The sequence below is a fragment of the Oryctolagus cuniculus genome, chromosome 4 (genome assembly GCF_051225735.1).
Source record: "Oryctolagus cuniculus isolate XC-2025 breed Fujian yellow rabbit chromosome 4, ASM5122573v1, whole genome shotgun sequence".
NCBI lineage: Eukaryota > Metazoa > Chordata > Mammalia > Lagomorpha > Leporidae > Oryctolagus > Oryctolagus cuniculus.
In genome coordinates this window covers 132392234-132410448 of record NC_142870.1, presented here as the reverse complement: position 1 = coordinate 132410448, position 18215 = coordinate 132392234, and the positions used below count along the sequence as shown (strand labels likewise).

Sequence of the window (18215 nt, the reverse complement as noted above, 5' to 3'; positions counted from 1 at the left end):
TTTGAAAGAACCACGTAACTGAGATATAGCAGTCATACCCCTATCTTGTATATAAGAAAACAGAAAAAGTTTAAACAGATTACATGTAATCAAACCAAAACAGAGTTTACCTTTTGGGTTGAGAGCTAGACAATTCTGACATGGAATACTTATTCTTCTTGACATCTGAAATACTGGGTTCTTCACTATACCTAGATCCTTCTATTTCAAATTGAAATCAAATATACAGAATATTAGTAAATTCCCTTAGCTTAGCAGTATCACTTTTAAAAGTTTGATTTTCCAATTGCTATCCTCATCTTTCTTAACATCTTCATTCAAATACCCTGTTCTCTCAGTGAAACTACCAGTTTTTCCCTACTTTTTTCCTTTATCTAGTATTTTCTTATTTTATCATTCAATTTTTTTGACAGTCTTTCCCCTGCAGTTATCTAGCCAACCTCTCCCCTATTACCTCACAAAGTTTGTATCAAGACAGCTAAGAGCTGCTGGGAAAAACAACAACAAAAAGAACAACAAACAGGTGCTATTAGAAATTTAATTTTCAAATCTCCAGCCCTTACCTTATGTCACCTAGCAACTCCTAACTATATCACTGTTCAGCTCCTCTACCCATTCATCACAAAAATCCATACTACACTGAACCCTCTCCTTAGATTCTAACTCCTTCTACTCCCAGATGACCTAGGCCCTTTACAAAGAGTGTTTTATAAAATCCCTATTTCTATACTTTCTATCCCCTTATCTAAATTTTCTCTCAACCTTCCTTCTTTTCTTTTAATACTAACTCATCTACCTTGATTCTCTTGATTTCATTTCCATTCACAAGCCAAATTAGTCTCTCCACTATATCCAAAATCTCTTCCTAATTATGTCTTTCTTACAACAAAAAGCCCACCTTCTACTCTACCTCCCTCTCAAATTATTCTTTTTCCCCTATCTCCAATTTAACAAAAAATAAATAAATAGCACACAGCTATTATGTCCAACTCTTTAATCTTATTTTAAAATATTCCGGTTGCTGCTGTAACTTACCTTCAGAAATCAATTTTGTGAAAGTCATATGTAACTGCTAACCCACAGATCTCTTTCCATTTTTCTTTTGACTTCAGAATTTGGCTCTAACGTACCTTTCTAATTTTATCTTCTGTTTTCCAAGCACATTACATTATAAATACCATAAGATCACTAAGGTACCATAATAAAACATGCTCTATTGCTTTTTAACTACCCATTCATAGGTAGTTTTTTTCTTAACCAAAAATGTGCCCCCAGTTTTTCTGACTGGTAAACTAGCACCCTGCAATCACCATTTTGATGACTTAACACTCCTGACTACCAGTCCTCATGAAGTTCTCAGAAAAAGAGATTTTAAAATTTTGTACAGTATAAAACCAAAACTATAATTATATGACTGAGAAAAATATCAATCAAATATTGGTTCATATTCAAAATTAAGTTTACCTTTGCTTAACCCATCTGTCTTTTTGATGGTATCCTTTCTTCCAGGTTTGTCAGATTCACTGCTATTACATTCCTAGGTGAAAAGAAATTATTTCTTAAATGGTACTGCTATCAACTTTAAATAAATTGAAAATATATCTTACTTTATATTGCTTTATTTGACATAAAGAAGAATTCTTAAATTGCATTTCAATTCTGGAACAAAGGGGGTCGGGGGTGTGATGAAAAGTAAAGAGGACAAATATACAAATTGATTACAAATCTGTTCACAGATATCTTAAAAAAAATCAGCTGGTCTTTATTATTCCAAAAGGAATTTTTTAAAAAGCAAGCCTCAATTATAAATGGCATATTAGTTACTGTGAGAAAAATTCATGACATGGAATCTACTTCAGAAAAACTCCTGGGGGTCAGCGATGTGGCTTTAGTAGGCTAAGCTTCTGCCTGCAAGGCCAGCATCCCATATGGGCGCCAGTTCATATCCTGGCTGCTCCTCCTCTGATCCGGCTCTCTACTATGGCCTGGGAAAGTTGTGGAAGAGGGACCAAGTTCTTGGGGCCCTTCACCAGCGTGGGAGACCCGGAAGCAGCTTCTGGCTCCTGGATTCAGATCAGTTCCCACCATCATGGGCAACTGGGGAGTGAACCAGAGGATGGAAGACACTTCTCTCTGTCTCTCCCTCCCTGCCTCTCAAATAAACAAAAGTTTTTTTAAAAAAAGAAAAATTCCTCAGATTATCATATAAACCATGAGTCTCTATTCAGTAAATAATACATCTTTAATAAGGTTGTCATTCCTATTCTTTTTTCTTCTGGAATTCCCAGGGTAGATGGATGCAACAGTACAGGTGGCAGAGTAACTGTCTCTTAACCTACTGAGGATTTTCCCGCCACTCCTGACTTTTCCTTTTTCTCTTCACAAGTACCTCTGTTCCAAAATGCATCAATGTAGACACGGGTCCAAAAAAAATCTACTCTATAAAATCTCATTAAAGTTTTACTAAAATTATGGTTGAAAAGATCCATTCCCCTCAAATAGTACCAGTCCAAATAATTTTTAATAAAATATAATAACTCTAGATAGTGATTTAGCTATTAAGCTATTTTAAGTAACAAGCTCCCAGAAATAATGCTTAGAGTGCTTCTCACAAATCTATCAAGTCTTCAACTAATATAACCATTTTTTTTCTTTTTCCCTTTTTTTTTTTTTTTTTTTTGGACAGGCAGAGTTAGACAGTGAGAGAGAGAGACAGAGAGAAAGGCCTTCCTTTTCCGTTGGTTCACCCCTCAATGACCGCTGCGCCGGCACACCGCGCCCATCCGAAGCCAGGAGCAAGGTGCTTCTCCTGCTCTCCCATGCGGGTGCAGGGCCCAAGTACTTGGGCCATCCTTCACTGCACTCCCGGGTCACAGCAGAGAGCTGGACAGGAAGAGGAGCAACCGGGACAGAATCCGGCACCCCGATCAGGACTAGAACCCGGGGTGCCAGCGCCGCAGGCAGAGGATTAGCCTAGCGAGCCGTGGCGCCAGCCAATATAACCTTTAATATTGAGCAACATGCAAAAAAATCCAAAAGTTTACCCACATATAAAAGATGTACTTTATTCTTTACTAAATGATTCTGCCCAGTAAAATCCTTTCTTCACAGAGTTTAAAGGCAAACTTTCTACCAAGTCAAACCTAGACCAAATCATACTTCCTATTCTAAAGGACTTTAAATAAAGCATTTTAAGTTTAGAATTATCTAAGTCTATTTGAAATAATAAAAATTTTTCTTGCAATAAATCAATTCTTGGCTGCTATCTCCCTAATCCCATCAAATGGTGAGGGTAGGGGGCTGGGTCCCAGATTAGGGGTGGGAGAGTAGGTAGGTATACAGACCATTTCATACTTCAGACCAAGGAGACTTTTTTTTTTTTTTTTTGGCAATCTCTTCCCTTTTCCTCCAGAATGACTGGGGAAGGCATGCCATGTGTAGGGGGACACTGGCGACTACATCTTTGTGACAGTCCCCTGCTATCCCCTCTCTTCCCCCATCCCCCAGGACTCTGGCCTGTCCTGCTAGCACTTATGATGCCCTCTAACCCAACCCAACCTCCCAGCCCTCATGGTGTGTTTTCTTTACAGTCCTCCAGTAGAGCAGCTGTCTTGGATAGGGGGAGGGTTCACTGCTTAGGGAGTATGGAAGGAAGGGAGCAGTCTTGTTTGTCACTGTATTGTTTTGCATTGTCTCAGTTGGGCATACAAGGAATGCAAAAGGGGCTTGTCTGCTCTCCTCCAGAACCCTCTTTCCCCAACCCCTCAACTGCACATTTAGGCCTACTCTGTCCTCACAGAGGGCAATGTACTGCACAGGATGTCCCAACTCTAAGCCCACCAGCAAGAAATAGGCCTCCACCCATACCACCACCACCGCCCCCCCAAAGCTGAGGTAGAAGGTCTTTATCTCCCAATATCCCCTTCCTCTCCTTCCTCAGAGAAGGAAGGGGGAGGCAGGTAGGATCCTCTGCTCCTGTCACAGTTAGGTATGTGGAGGCTCAGGCCTGAGGAAAGACCAAGACAGGGTGGGTACAATGAAGCCGAGCCGCTCTGGTTCTGCTGCCTTTTCCTGTGGCCAGTCCCAGGAAGCATGAGCACCACCTCTTTCCCTGTCTTCCCTCTGGAGTGTGGACTCTTCCATACCAGGTTTCCTCCACTCTGCTTGCCACTTTTGGAAAGGTGTCATGTCAGGAGCTGAGGGAGGGGGTGAGGAAGGTGGATATGCACCTTAACTGTAGTGCTTAGGGGTTGGGGGGCAATTAACTCAGCCATGTTTGGTACTGATCAAGAATTTTTTTTTTTTCATTTGAAAAATATATAATGAATTCTTGGCTGGAAACCACATGTTAAGCTTCCATTTCAATTAACTTAGCCAACTAAATATCCTAAAACTTTCTTATTACTTGCCCGGCGCGGCGGCTCACTAGGCTAATCCTCCACCTAGCGGCGCCGGCACACCGGGTTCTAGTCCCGGTCGGGGCGCCGGATTCTGTCCCGGTTGCCCCTCTTCCAGGCCAGCCCTCTGCTGTGGCCAGGGAGTGCAGTGGAGGATGGCCCAGGTGCTTGGGCCCTGCACCCCATGGGAGACCAGGAAAAGCACCTGGCTCCTGGCTCCTGCCATCGGATCAGCGCGGTGTGCCGGCCACAGCGCGCCAGCCACGGCGGCCATTGGAGGGTGAACCAATGGAAAAGGAAGACCTTTCTCTCTGTCTCTCTCTCTCACTGTCCACTCTGCCTGTCAAAAAAAAAAAAAAAAAAAAAACTTTCTTATTACATAACACCTTAAATAAGTATTATTGATAACTGACAATCCAGACCAAAACCCTAAGTAGACTCACACACTTCCACCAAATTCTGACAACCCTATAACATCAGTTTTAATATTCAAATATAGAAAGAACAAGTCATAAAACATTATTCAGTGCTAATGTTTAACAGACTAAACTCTTAATGTAGAAAGAAGGAAATGAAACTAAGTGCAGACGTTAGTAAAATACAATCTCAATTAGCAGCTGGCAGGAAACGGATGCGCAGCCTCTCTAAAAACTAAAAAAATAGGAATAGCAGTTCTTCTGAGCTCAAGAGATATTTTGCACATATCTTTCTGCTACCTCTACTTTAAATACTTTGAATTTTCTGTTAAAAATAATGAATTGTGGGGCCAGCACTATGGCTTAGTGGTTGGAGCATCCCATATGGGCGCCAGTTCAAGGCCCAGCTACTCCACTTCCAATCTAGCTCCCTGCTATGGCCTGGACTAGTAGAGGATAGCCCAGGTGTTTGGGCCCCTACACCCACATGGGGGACCCACAGCAAGCTCCTGGCTTCGGATCAGTCTGGCTCCAGCCACTGCAGCCATTTGGAGAGTTAACCAGTGGATGGAAGATCTCTCTGTCTCTGCCTCTCTGTAACCCTGCCTTTCAAATAAATAAATAAATATTTTTAAACTGTTTTAAAAATAAAAAATAATGAATTGTTCCTTTCCAATAACTTTTTTTATTAAACTAATGTTTTTTAAATTTTTTATTTATTTGTTTGAAAGGCAAACAGGGGTCAGGGCTGCAGCATAGTGGGTAAAGCTGTCACTTGCAGCACCAGCATCCACATGGGCCTCAGTTCACATCCTGACTGCTCCACTTCTGATTCAGCTCCCTGCTAATGTGCCTGGGAAAACAGCAAAAGATGGCCCAAGTCCCTGGGACCCTGCACCCACATGGGAGATCCAGATGAAGCTCCTGGCTCCTGGTTTCAGCTCTGGCCATTGCAAGTGAACCAGCAGATGAAATCTCTCTCTGTCTCTCCCTCTCTCTCTGTAAACTCCACCTTTCAAATAAATAAATAAAGCTTAAAAAAAAAAAAAGGTAGAGAGAGAGAAAAAAAGAAAAAGGTAAAGAGAGAGAGATATCCTATTCCCCAAAAGCTTAGAACAAATATGGTTGGGCTAGTCCAAAGCCAAGAGCCAGAAAGTCAAGCCAGGTCTCCCACAAGGAGAGCAGAGCCAGGACTTGAACCCAGGCACTCTAGATAAGGGCTGTGGGCATCGTAAGCAGTGCCTTAACCACTTGCTGCATCAAATGCCTGCCCTATTATTAAGCTAACTTTTATTAGAAATTGAATATAAATATAGTTGTATATTATATATAAAGTTATATATTACATATTTATATACATAAACATAGACATTAGTACGTAAATTATCATTAACATTCTGGTACCATTCTGGTATGTGAATACACTTAAAACATACATAAATTGTATTTACAAAATGAGGATTCAAACTCAACTATTTTTACTAAGAAGTATCAGTAAAGTGAGTATTCTTAAGTGGAAAGATTCGTCTGATTGTGTAACATTAAATTTTATGGCTGTATTATAATTTAACTGTTCCCTTACTGAAAAATGTTTCAAATTGTCAACATTTAAAATCATTTTGAGGGAAAAAAAACTACCTGTAGAAAAATAGATTCCTGGTTACTTCTTTAGATAATCTCTCAGAAATTACTCACTATGTCAAAGACTCTCAATACATATTACTGACTGCCTCAAGAATGTAATACAAGGCCAGTGCTATGGCTTGGCAGGTAAGGCCACTGCCTGCAGTGCTGACATTCCATATGGGCTCCGGTTCAAGACTCAGCTGCTCCACTTCCAACCCAGCTATCTGATATGGCCTGAGAAAGCAGTAGAAGATGGCCCAATTCCTTGGGTCCCTGTACCCGCATGGGAGACCTGGAAGAAACTCCTGGCTCCTGGTTCCTGGCTTCAGATCATCACATCTCCAGCCATTGTAGCCAACTGGAGAGTGAACCAGCGGATGGAAGATCTCTCTCTGACTTTCGAATAAATAAATCTTAAAAAAAAAAAGGGGGGGCCGGCGCCGCAGCTCACTAGGCTAATCCTCTGCCTAGCGGCGCTGGCACACCGGGTTCTAGTCCCGGTCGGGGCGCCGGATTCTGTCCCGGTTGCCCCTCTTCCAGGCCAGCTCTCTGCTGTGGCCAGGGAGTGCAGTGCAGGATGGCCCAAGTGCTTGGGCCCTGCACCCCATGGGAGACCAGGAAAAGCACCTGGCTCCTGGCTCCTGCCATCGGATCAGCACGGTGCGCCGGCCGCAGCACGCCGGCCGCGGCGGCCATTGGAGGGTGAACCAACGGCAAAGGAAGACCTACCTTTCTGTCTCTCTCTCTCACTGCCCACTCTGCCTGTCAAAAAATAAATAAATAAATAAATAAATAAATAGAAGAAGAATGTAATACAGGGCTGGCATTGTGGTACAACGGTTAAGCCACCACCTCCTATGTCAGCATCCCATATGGCAAAGGTGAAAGTTCCAGCTCCTTCCTTCCAATCCAGGTCCCTGCTAATACACCTGGGAGAGCAGCAGCAGATGGCCCAAGTTCTTTGTCCCTGGCACCCATGTGGGAGAACTGGATTCGATTTTGGGCCCCTCACTTCAGCCCAATCCCCAGGTTGATGTGGTCATTTAGAGAGTGAACCAGCAGATGGAAGGTAACACTCTCTTTTCTCCTTCTCTCCCTCTGCCTTTCAAATAAATAAATCTTTAAAGAAAAAAAAAAAAGGTGATATCAGGATCTCAGCAGTTCTAAGGCTGATTGAGACACTACATTCCATGTCAGACTACTTGATTTGAATCTCCTCTGCTTACAATCCTGCTGATGCATACCCTGGGAGGCAGCAGGTGATAGTTAAAGTGCTTGGGTCTCTGCCACCCATGTAGGAGATGTAAACTGAGTTCTAGGCTTCTGGCTTCAGTCTGGCTCAGCCCTGGCTGTCACAGGCATTTGAGGCAGAAGATCTATTTCTCTCTTTCTGCCTTTCCAACAATTTTTTTTTAAATTGAAAGATTGTGATTTTTCAATATTATCAGCAACGAGAAAGAAGTTTAATCACATCTCTGAAAACACCAGATATCAATTTCTTGGTGGTTATCTTTTTTTTAAGATTTTCATTCATTCATTTATTTTTCAAAAGGCTGAAAAACAGAGACAGACACAGAGAGATCTTTTATCCATGAGTTCACTCCCCAAATGCATACAACAGCTGGGGCTGGGCCAGGTCAAAGTCAGAAGCACAGAACACAATCTGGGTCTCCCACATGGGTGGTACATCCTTGAGCCCTCACCTGTTGCTTCCCACAATGTGCATTAGGAGAAGCTGAAATCAGAAGCATAGCCAAGATCTGAGTCCAGGCACTCCAATTTGGGATGCAGGTGCCCCAAGCAGTGTCTTTACTGCTGTGCCAAACAACCATCCCAGCAACTATCTTTAAACGTTGTAATACAAAGGTTTCGTAGTAAACTACAATCTTCACAAAAAGCACACTTATTAACACTTTACCTTCTTCACTTGATTCTTTTTCATTCTTTCAACAGGAAGAGGCTTCCCATCATGGAAGTTGGTAAGAATTACTGCAATAGCTGTAAGAGTTTTACCCTTTAAAATGTTTTAAAAAGACAAATGGTCAGATGCTGAAATCAAGTTGACTAGAAAATATCCCAAAACCAATTTTAAAATCAAGTAATCAAATACCAAATATCATTCAAGGCCACACAAGTATAGTGATTATTCAAACATGTTAATAAAAAATGAGCATTTCATTTAGTCAGGAAACACCTGCCCCTACTGCATTAGCAATTATTAAATAACTGTCTACAGCCGTACCACCCTGAACACTCCTGCTCTTGTCTGACATTAGAAGCTAAGCAGCATCAGGGCTGGTTATTATTGGATGTAAGAAATTATTAACTGATTAACGATTGTAAGCATCTCTAAGAAAAGTCACTTTACTGAATAACTGCTGTCCTAAGATTCTACACTTAACCTAATAAACCATTATTCTTCTCTTAAAACTACTTATAATTGCTTGTTTTCTATGAAGCTCAGAGCCAATTTAAAATGAATAGTAATTCTAACATGCATATAAAGAGGTAATCATTGTACTAAATTTGACTTACCCTGAATTTCAAAAAGCAAAGAAAATGGAGAAATACATTTTATCTGTTATATTTATGTTATCTGTTTCGCCTGAAAATAACAGATTTGCAAAATCTTGTAAAATAATATCAGTCTTCTCACCAAAATTTGTTTGGGAACAGTTACTTTTCATTTTAACAAAAACAAAAGCTCTTTGTAATCCTCAATAATTTTTTAAGACTAGAAATGGTTATTGAAACCAAAAACTAAAAACAGCTGGTATAATGAATCATAAATACTTAATACTCTGCATGTTACAGTATTTGTGATAGAATATAAGGTCACATAGCATTTATTTAATTTTTAAAAGAAAACCCATGAAAGACAAATTACTCTGAATTTCAAAAAGCAAAGAAAATGGAGAAATACATTTTTATACCATTACTGTTATCTTTGTAATTATACTTCAGCCAGTTTAACATTATTATAAGTGAACACATTAAAAATTTATACTCTACACTGAAAGTAAAATCCATTCACAAACTGATTCCTACATTCCTACCTTTGTACTTGAAAATCATAACCATGATATAAGATTTTTATTAACCATAAGGAAAAAAAACCACAATTACCAAACCCATATCATCAGCTAAAATTCCTCCATGGACGTTTTCTGGTTGGTCTTTCTCTGAAAAATTGGTTATTGTGTTGTAGTACAAGTCATTCCGCAGTTCCCAGAATGGTGGAAGTTCTCTACTATTTTCTCGTGAAACCATCCAAGCTAGAGCTTGTTTTTGATGAGGAAGTAATGGCGTTTCAACAGCCTATAAATAAAATGTCATAAAGAGAAACATCATAAGCCCTTTATTTTTTGCACATGCAGAATCTGAAAAGGAGGTAGTCTTTTTTTTAATCATAAGATTAACAAATTTTTTAATTCTGAGTTGTTTTAAATAGGAAATATATTGGTTCTATACCTCAGCGGGTTCCATTTCCTGAGTTTTATCATCTTCTTTTAAATCTTCAAACAATTTGTCAAATTCTGTTTTAAGCTATGATAAACAGCAACAAGAAACATCATGAAGCAAATGGACCAAAATGATAACTGCACTTAATTCAGAGATCCAATCATATAATTAAGAGAATCAATTGCCAGAAGGCTCATAAAATAAATTTACTCTTTGAAATACTGTACTGTTTGGTGAAGGTAGAATGACAAGATTGCTTTAGGTGTAAGAGGTAAATGTATTATACCCAAAAGAAAACAAAAATGAGTTATTAAGTCCTGGCTTTCAGTCATAGTTCTCCCATAAATAAACCCATATATAATTAGGGCGAGGCATTTTAGTTTTCAAACTCTGTATCTTATTCCTATGAACCAAAAAGAATGAACTAAATTTAGATTGTCTCTAAGGCCCTCTGCCACTGAAATTCTCTGATTCTATTATAGTTTTATTCAGACTACTTAGGCAGACCTAACCATTGCATCTGACTTTTTTCACGTCAGTGACATTTAATTTATTACTGCATAAGGAACTTGGTATATGCAACACAGTATCAGGATGGTTTCATTATTATGCTAATATAGTTGGCTATTTAAACTGATTTAGTCCAATTTAATAGAAACATATTATATATATATACACACACACACATATATATGTTATCATTACTTCTGCAAATTAATAAATGACTACATAGCAGCAATAGCTCAACAAATTAGGCCAAGTCTAGAAAGTTAGGAGAGGTAGCTTGGGGTTTGCCCACCAGACACAGGTTCAAGCCCTTCGAACAACAGGCAGGGAAAACACGGTATCTTTTTTTTTTTTTAATTTTTTATTTTTTATTTTTTGACAGGCAGAGTGGACAGTGAGAGAGAGAGACAGAAAGGTAGGTCTTCCTTTGCCGTTGGTTCACCCTCCAATGGCCGCTGCGGCCGGCGCACTGCGGCCGGCGCACCGCACTGATCCGATGGCAGGAGCCAGGTACTTATCCTGGTCTCCCATGGGGTGCAGGGCCCAAGCACTTGGGCCATCCTCCACTGCACTCCCGGGCCACAGCAGAGAGCTGGCCTGGAAGAGGGGCAACCGGGACAGAATCCAGCGCCCCGACCGGGACTAGAACCCGGTGTGCCGGTGCCGCAAGGCAGAGGATTAGCCTAGTGAGCCGCGGCGCCGGCCAGAAAACATGGTATCTTACAATTAGAAGGGAAAAGGTATAACTGGTAGGTAGAGACATTAAAAGAAAACAACAGCAACAACAACAACAACAAAAACCACACACTTGGATGTTACTTTTCAGCAATCTGCATTTTTATAAATTTGCTTTTCGAACTAACTCAGCGTAACAGGATCCTAGGTTACAAATCAAACAAAGAACTGAAGGGTAGGGGCCAGCCCTGTGGTACAGTGGGTTAAAGCCCTGGCCTGAAGCGCTGGCATCCCATATGGGCGCCGGTTCTAGTCCCGGCTGTTCCTCTCCCAATTCAGCTCTCTGCTCTGGCCTGGGAAGGCAGTAGAAGATGGCCCAAGTTCTTGGGCCCCAGTGCCCACGTGGGAGACCCGGAAGAAGCTCCTGGCTTTGGATCCGCGCAGCTCCAGTTTTGGCCAGCGAGCCAGCGGATAGAAGACCTCTCTCTGTCTCTACCTCTCTCTATAACTCGTCTGCCAAATAAATAAAATATTTAATAATAAAAAAAGAGAACTAAAGGGTAATGCTGATTTGGAGTTAACTTTTAGTACTGTATTTGCAATCTCCTTCAAAGGAGGAATAAATTTCAAGTTTCAATGTTTCTTAAATTATTACTTGGACAATTATAAAATTTCAAATGCAAAAACAACCTATGCACATACAGTCATGTGCATGTTTCATGTTTTTATGTAAATATAAATGTTTATGTATGGATATATAGTCAGCAGTCGTTACATTAGATCCAAACAGCAGCAGGCTAATTGGTATTGTCTATACTGAGCATGTACAGACTTTTCGTCATTATCCCCTAAACAATATCCCCTAACAACTACTTGCAAAGTATTGGGTACCATGAGTAATCTAGAGACGATTTATAGCATACAGGAGGATGTACACAGGTTATATGCAAACAACGCACCATTTCACACTCCTAATAAGGGGCTCAGAGACCCTGGACCCAATCTCCAGATATAAAAGGACATATTTCTTTTAACTGTTAAATATTGCAAACAAATACATTTATTTCATAATGTTTCAATGTAACTTAACAATGTATCTGAATATCATTAATACCAGCACAAATACATTCTGCACATTTATTCTATTCTTTGAAACACCAACCTTCAACATTTAAAATCCACTTTCAGATTACATTACATTAAAAAAGAGAAGCAAGGCAGGCATTTGGCTTAACAGTTCAGCTGCTGGCTGAATGCCTGCATCTCCTATGGAGTGCCTGGGTTAATTTCCTGGATCCACTTCCAACTCCAGCCTCCTATAAATGCACACCCTGACAGGCAGCAGCAGTGATGGTTCAAGTGGTTGGCTCCTTGACACCGACACGGGAGACCTGGATTAAATTCCTGGCTCTCAATTTGGTGGGTGAACCAGCAGATGAGAGCTTGCTTTTGTATTTGCACTCATTTGTGTGCTCTCTCCCTTTCTGCCTCTCAAATAAATAATAAATGAAAAATAACAAAAAATATAGAGAAGCATACCTGTTCAGTTGTCATCTGTATGGCAGCATGAACTGGCATACTATAGCTTGGCCCAGCTCTTCCAGAGCCCCAACCACTTTCCAAACTGAATCCTAAAGCTATAATATACAAAATTTTAAAAATAATCAAATAAAATAGGTTTTTATCGCTTAATAAGTAGCTCTTACAAATTTGTGTAATAAACTAAATATTTCCTTAGTATAGTTATTTTTAAAGCTACATCTTAAATCATTCAAAAGATATCTTAAAATAATTCCACATTATTTGAATAAACTCGCAATTAAAAATAATCCTTTATCATTCCCTATTTGGAGGTTCTCTTTTCTAAAATTTACCAAAAAAATTTTTAAAATCAGAGGATTTCCAGATGTTATCACCAGGGAATGTTAGGGGAGGGCACAGGGAACTGGGGACCTCCCAGTATATTTGAATGCAGTTATAGTCATGTGTCATATGTCAATGCTTGGGTTAACAATGACAGATATAACAGTGGTCACAGAAAACTGAACCACCTGTGATGTCATAGTCACCTTAATTTGTATAATTATACTCTATGATGTCTGACAAAAACAATTGGCCTAACAATGAATTTCTTACAACATATCTACTTTATTGACATAGCACTGTACTTCAAAATAAAAAGGAAAAAACAAAAATTTCTTCAAAAAGACTCCAGGAAAAGAGCTGCAACTGGAAGTGTTTGCCTGTACAAATTAGGTTAAAATACTCAAAGAGAAAAAAAATGTTTTACAATTCCTACATCTTGCCATATCAAGATAAAATTAAGTTAACCCCTAAACTTACTTTTTGGTGCAGGACCCAATTTAAATCCATGTTTCTTCAACTGATCTAAAACTGCTTTTCTATTTTCTTCTTTTCCCCAAAAAGTCATTTGCAGAGGCATGGTAAAAGCATTGTTTGCACCATAGGGAACAACCCTATTATATTCAGTGAGGGAAAAAAAATAAGAAATTAGAAGGCTTTTTTTTTAACCCCCATTAAGAATGTGATAAAAATTCTAAGCATGCCTTTTAAATTTTGCATGGGAATATAAAATAAGAAAGAACTAGTTGGGCAGGCTTGAAAGACTGAAAACCATGGGGAATAGAATAAAAAAACAGTCAATAGAAAATGGTTATTTCTAGAAACAAATGCCAAAAGAAACTAAAGATACACAGTTTAAAACACAAAATACATAAAATGGTTTAATTGAGAGGGGAGAGCTTTGGTTAATAGAACCACTGAGGATAGTAACTCATTCTGCTGGGAGAACGGGGAATGATTTCCAAGAACTATTTCAAATGCAGGATTCACTACAAGTTTATTCTCAATATCTGAAAAACTTGAGGAATTGAAAAAGCAGAAAATAAAGTAAGATATTGCTGAGCATTTATTTTATCTTCCAAACTCACCTAGGATTAGGATATGAATCTCCTAAACATTCCAAATACTTAAACTGAGATCACAAACACAAATGCCTAAAAGAGAAGAGGTAATTGAGAAGAGAGTGAGAGTTTAAAAAAATAAAATAGTGGTAGCACTGGGAGAGAGTATGTCCTAGCTAAAGGTACAGCTACTGGGGCAGCACTGTGCCGCAGCAGGTTAAACTGCGGCTTCAGTGCCAGCATCTCATATGGACGCCAGTTTGAGTCCCAGCTGCTTCACTTCCAATCTGGCTCCTTGCTAATGTGCCTGGGAAAGCAGTGGAAGATGGCCCAAGACCTTGGGCTCTGGCAGCCACGTGGGAGACAAGGATGAAGCTTCTGCCTCCTGGCTTCAGCCTGGCCCAGCCCTAGCTGATACAGCCATTTGGGGAGTGAACAAGCAGATGAAGATTCATCTCATTCTCTCTTCATTCTCTCTCTCTCTCTCTCTCTCCCTCCCTCTCTCTCTCTGCAACTCTGCCTTTCAAATAAATAAACCTTTAAAAAAAAAAAAGGTACAGCTACTACTTAGTTCCTGTCAACAGATAGCATGTGAAAATAAGGGTCGAGCATTGTCAGATTTTCCATTTGTCAAGAAAAAAAATCTTAATAAGTTTTACATTTAAGAAAAAATATGTATAAAATGTACAATACCTAGATATTTCAATACTGTAAATAAGTGAAAAAAAACTTCTAAAACACTCTGCAAGCAAAATTAAACTCACCTACAAACCATCAGTTTACAATCTGATTTAACACTTCCAAACTCCTAAACCTATGCACCAAAAGGCTTGGAGAGAGAGTGTACTTCCTAATATACAGTGAAAGTCTGTTTTCCTCCATGATAATAATTCAGTAGGAAAAAGGGCAGACAGTTGTTTGACGGCTAGGGTAGTGGAAGCAGGCAAGAAGAGAATTTAAACATTTATTGAACACATACTAAAGGTAAAATGATACAAATTGCCAACATACCCTTATATGCTCTAATAAGGAGCCCTAGCAAGTTCAAAGATAACTACAACTCACAATTATTAAAGCCAAATGTTAAAGTACATTACCCTTCTATTTGCGCCAATTTGTTGTCCATGATATAGGCCAAAGCAGCGGCAAGCTCTTTCTTTAAATAGCCAACCTGATTTCCATTCACATTGTTTACTTTAATTGCATTCTTATCATAGGGGTTATTAGGCTCTCGTTGTAATGCAACCATCTCATTATTATTAACCTAATAAAAATAGTTAACAGTTAATATTATAAATAATGAAGACAATAACAGTTTGACTTTACCATATTTTATCTGAGATTTCCATTTCATTTTTAATGCTATTGCTAAACATTGCATAAGTAAAATATTTTCTTTAAATCAAATTAGAAATATTAAAGAATGCATTTTTTTCATGATTCTTTTACAGTATCTTCTAATTTACACTCATTGGGAAGTTAACAAATCCTTGATGTTTAAAAGATACAGTAAAATCTAAATTAGATCAGACTGCATAGACTGATTTACTACACCCTCACCACAGGTGAAGAAATTGAAGCACAGAACAGTCAGGTAACTTGCCCAAGCCAAAAAGTTAAGAATTAAGAAGTAGGTAGGTTAGTTCTGAGCCTGAATTCTCCAGAATCTAAAAGAAGGAAAAAGGCATTTGTAAGTCAGAATGGAACTGGAATGATAAAAATATAAGCAGCCTTCAACTCATGCCCTTCTCTGATTCCATTGATTGGTAAGTGAGGATGACATACATCATCAGAAATGGCAGAATAAGGACTTCTAAAAATTGTCTTCATAAATGCAACAGAAAACCCAGCAAGGAGCCAGCATTAGGATGCAGCGGGTTAAGCCACTGTCTACAGTGCTGGCATCCCATACGGGTGCCAGTTCGAGTTCCCGCTACTCCTGATCTAGCTAGTTCTGATCCAGCTCCCTGCTAATGCACTTGGGAAAGCGGTGGAAGAAGGCCCAAGTTCTTGGGCCCTGGCACCCAAGTTGGAGACCTGGCTCCTTATTCCAGTTTAGCCCAAACCTGGCTGTTTCAGCCATTTGGGAAGAAAACCAGCAGATGGAAGATCTCTTTCTCTGTCTCGCCTTCTCTCTCCTGTAACTCTGCCTTTCAAATAAACAAATAAATCTTAAAAAGATTCCACCTGGCCCAGCTCTGGATGTTGCAGTTACCCGTATCTATCAACCTCTACCCACCTCTCTCTCTAGCCCTGCCTGTCAAGTAGATGAAATAAACATTTTTTTGAAGGGAAAAGAAATCCTATCAAAATCAATCTCTGAAGTCTGGAAACTAATTAAAGGACTGTAGAAACCCAGGGAGTGTTTATTCAAGAAAAACAGCTGAGTATCAATGCCTCATTCCCATACTCATCTCTCCAGCAAGCACATTGGTGGCCTCGAAAATTAACAGCCTCCTGGAATTCTTGGTGCAGCATGGAGGTCACCAGATGGAGCAAAATGGAGTTGCTACAACCCTCGAAGATATTCATTCTCAAAGAACTATCATTATTTGACCTATCTGGTGGTTCCCTAGAAAATCCTACTTGCAAGTCAAGCTTTATTTGATCTCTAAGCTTACCCACTACAAAAAAAGTGTTTTCCCATGGGCAAATGCCTGTCAAAAACAATTTTACAGGCAAGTGTTTTAACTCTGTAACTGCCTAAGGCAGTGAATAACACTTGGGAGCAAACAATAAAATAACTAAAAGGCTTAAAAGGAACAGTTCAGGAATGAGACGTCAATAGAGGCTTTGAAAAGCCTCAACATATTTCTGGAAACCCAGGAGGCCATAAGCAAGCACAGGGCTATATACATGACCAGGCTGTGCACATCCACAAGACTGAAAAGGCACTAAGCCCTCACCTCTGACTGAACCTGAGGCGGAAAGTGAAGGCCGAGACAGAGTTGTTAACCGCTTCAGAATGCTACAGGGTGTCCCAACACAAACAGAGCCTCTCAGCAAAATCTCGAAGATTTATTGGTTCTGGTACAATCATTAGCTGATCATTATACTAACCAAGTACAGTGTTCATGACAACATACAGTAAAGAGCAGATATTACAGAATTCAGAAAAGTCACTGAATTAACAAACACCAATGGGAGGAAGCATTTGGCCTAGCAGTCAAGATGTCCACGCCTCCCATGAGAGTGCCTGGATCTGATTTGAAGCTCCAGCTCCTGACTCCAGCTTCATGCCAATGCAGATCTTTGGAGGCAGCAGAGATAGCTCAAGTAACTGGATTCCTGCCACCCACATGCAAGACCTGGTCTGAGTTCATAGCTCCTGGCTCTGATCCCAGCCCAGCCCTGGCCCTGTCAAGATCTGGGGAACAAATCAGCAGATGGGAGTTCACTGTCTCCATGTGTCTTACAGAAAAAAGGAAAAAAAATACAAATTACCAAAATCAGCAAAAACAACCCATGGAAGGGAGAGGAGAGTATCTGATTTCCAGAAAAGCCACACTGTTTAAAATGTCCAAGGGGGTAGAACCAAATGTCCAAGGGGCTGCTGAATACCAGGTTCTGAAGAGAATCCAATGTAAACAGCTACACACAGACCAAGTCACCTTCACAAGTGCTAAAGTCAGATGACAGACCATAGTGTCTCATCCTGCTACAATCATAAGAAGAGTTACACTAAAGAAAGCAAGAAGCAAGGAGCTGCCCACATCTTCCTCCCCTAGCTCCAAGGGCACAGCACTTTGGGAAAGGGAGAGCAAACTGAATCCTAGTGGAGGCACATGGCAAAAAAAAATTCATTTGAACTAAACTTCCTTCCCCAGGTCCTAGGCCTAAACCTGTGGAGTAAATATTTGGAGATTCCACAGCCCAGAGGCTTCTGCCCTCCCCTCCTCATCTCCCAACACAGAGATAAACTTAGGACTGCATCATGGAACTCAGAGTTAGGCCTACCACACCAAAGTTCATAGGCCTCTATCCCCTGTCTAGTGCTTACAGACTGAGCCTCCAGATATATTCAACATCTGATCTAAAATAAGTTACAAATGTAGGGTCCAGCACTGTGGCATAATAGATGCCTGCAGCACCGGCATCTCCTATGGGCACTGGTTCAAGTTCTGGTTGCTCCACTTCAGATCCAGCTCCCTGTTGATGGCCTGGGAAAGCAGCAGAAGGTGTCCCAAGTCCTTGGGCCCCTGCGCCCA

The 18215-nt window shown here is 40.1% G+C and overlaps 1 protein-coding gene across 21 annotated transcripts in view; it reads right to left on the bottom strand.

Moving 5' to 3' along the window:
* Window positions 1–18215, bottom strand: part of HLTF (helicase like transcription factor) — a 70642-nt gene that overhangs the window by 47704 nt on the left and 4723 nt on the right. For 9 of the 21 annotated variants that reach the window (XR_011387647.2, XR_011387648.2, XR_016232049.1 and 6 more), the window contains exons 3-11: window positions 15105–15271; window positions 13427–13560; window positions 12623–12720; window positions 9911–9985; window positions 9566–9757; window positions 8358–8453; window positions 7169–7201; window positions 1465–1537; window positions 111–201 (exon numbers count right to left, since the gene is read on the bottom strand). Coding sequence is in view for 15 of the 21 variants with exons in the window: in XM_017346628.4 (XP_017202117.1) it covers window positions 111–201; window positions 1465–1537; window positions 7169–7201; window positions 8358–8453; window positions 9566–9757; window positions 9911–9985; window positions 12623–12720; window positions 13427–13560; window positions 15105–15271 (959 nt within the window). In the remaining 6 variants the exon portion in view is untranslated. 21 annotated transcript variants of the gene reach the window in all.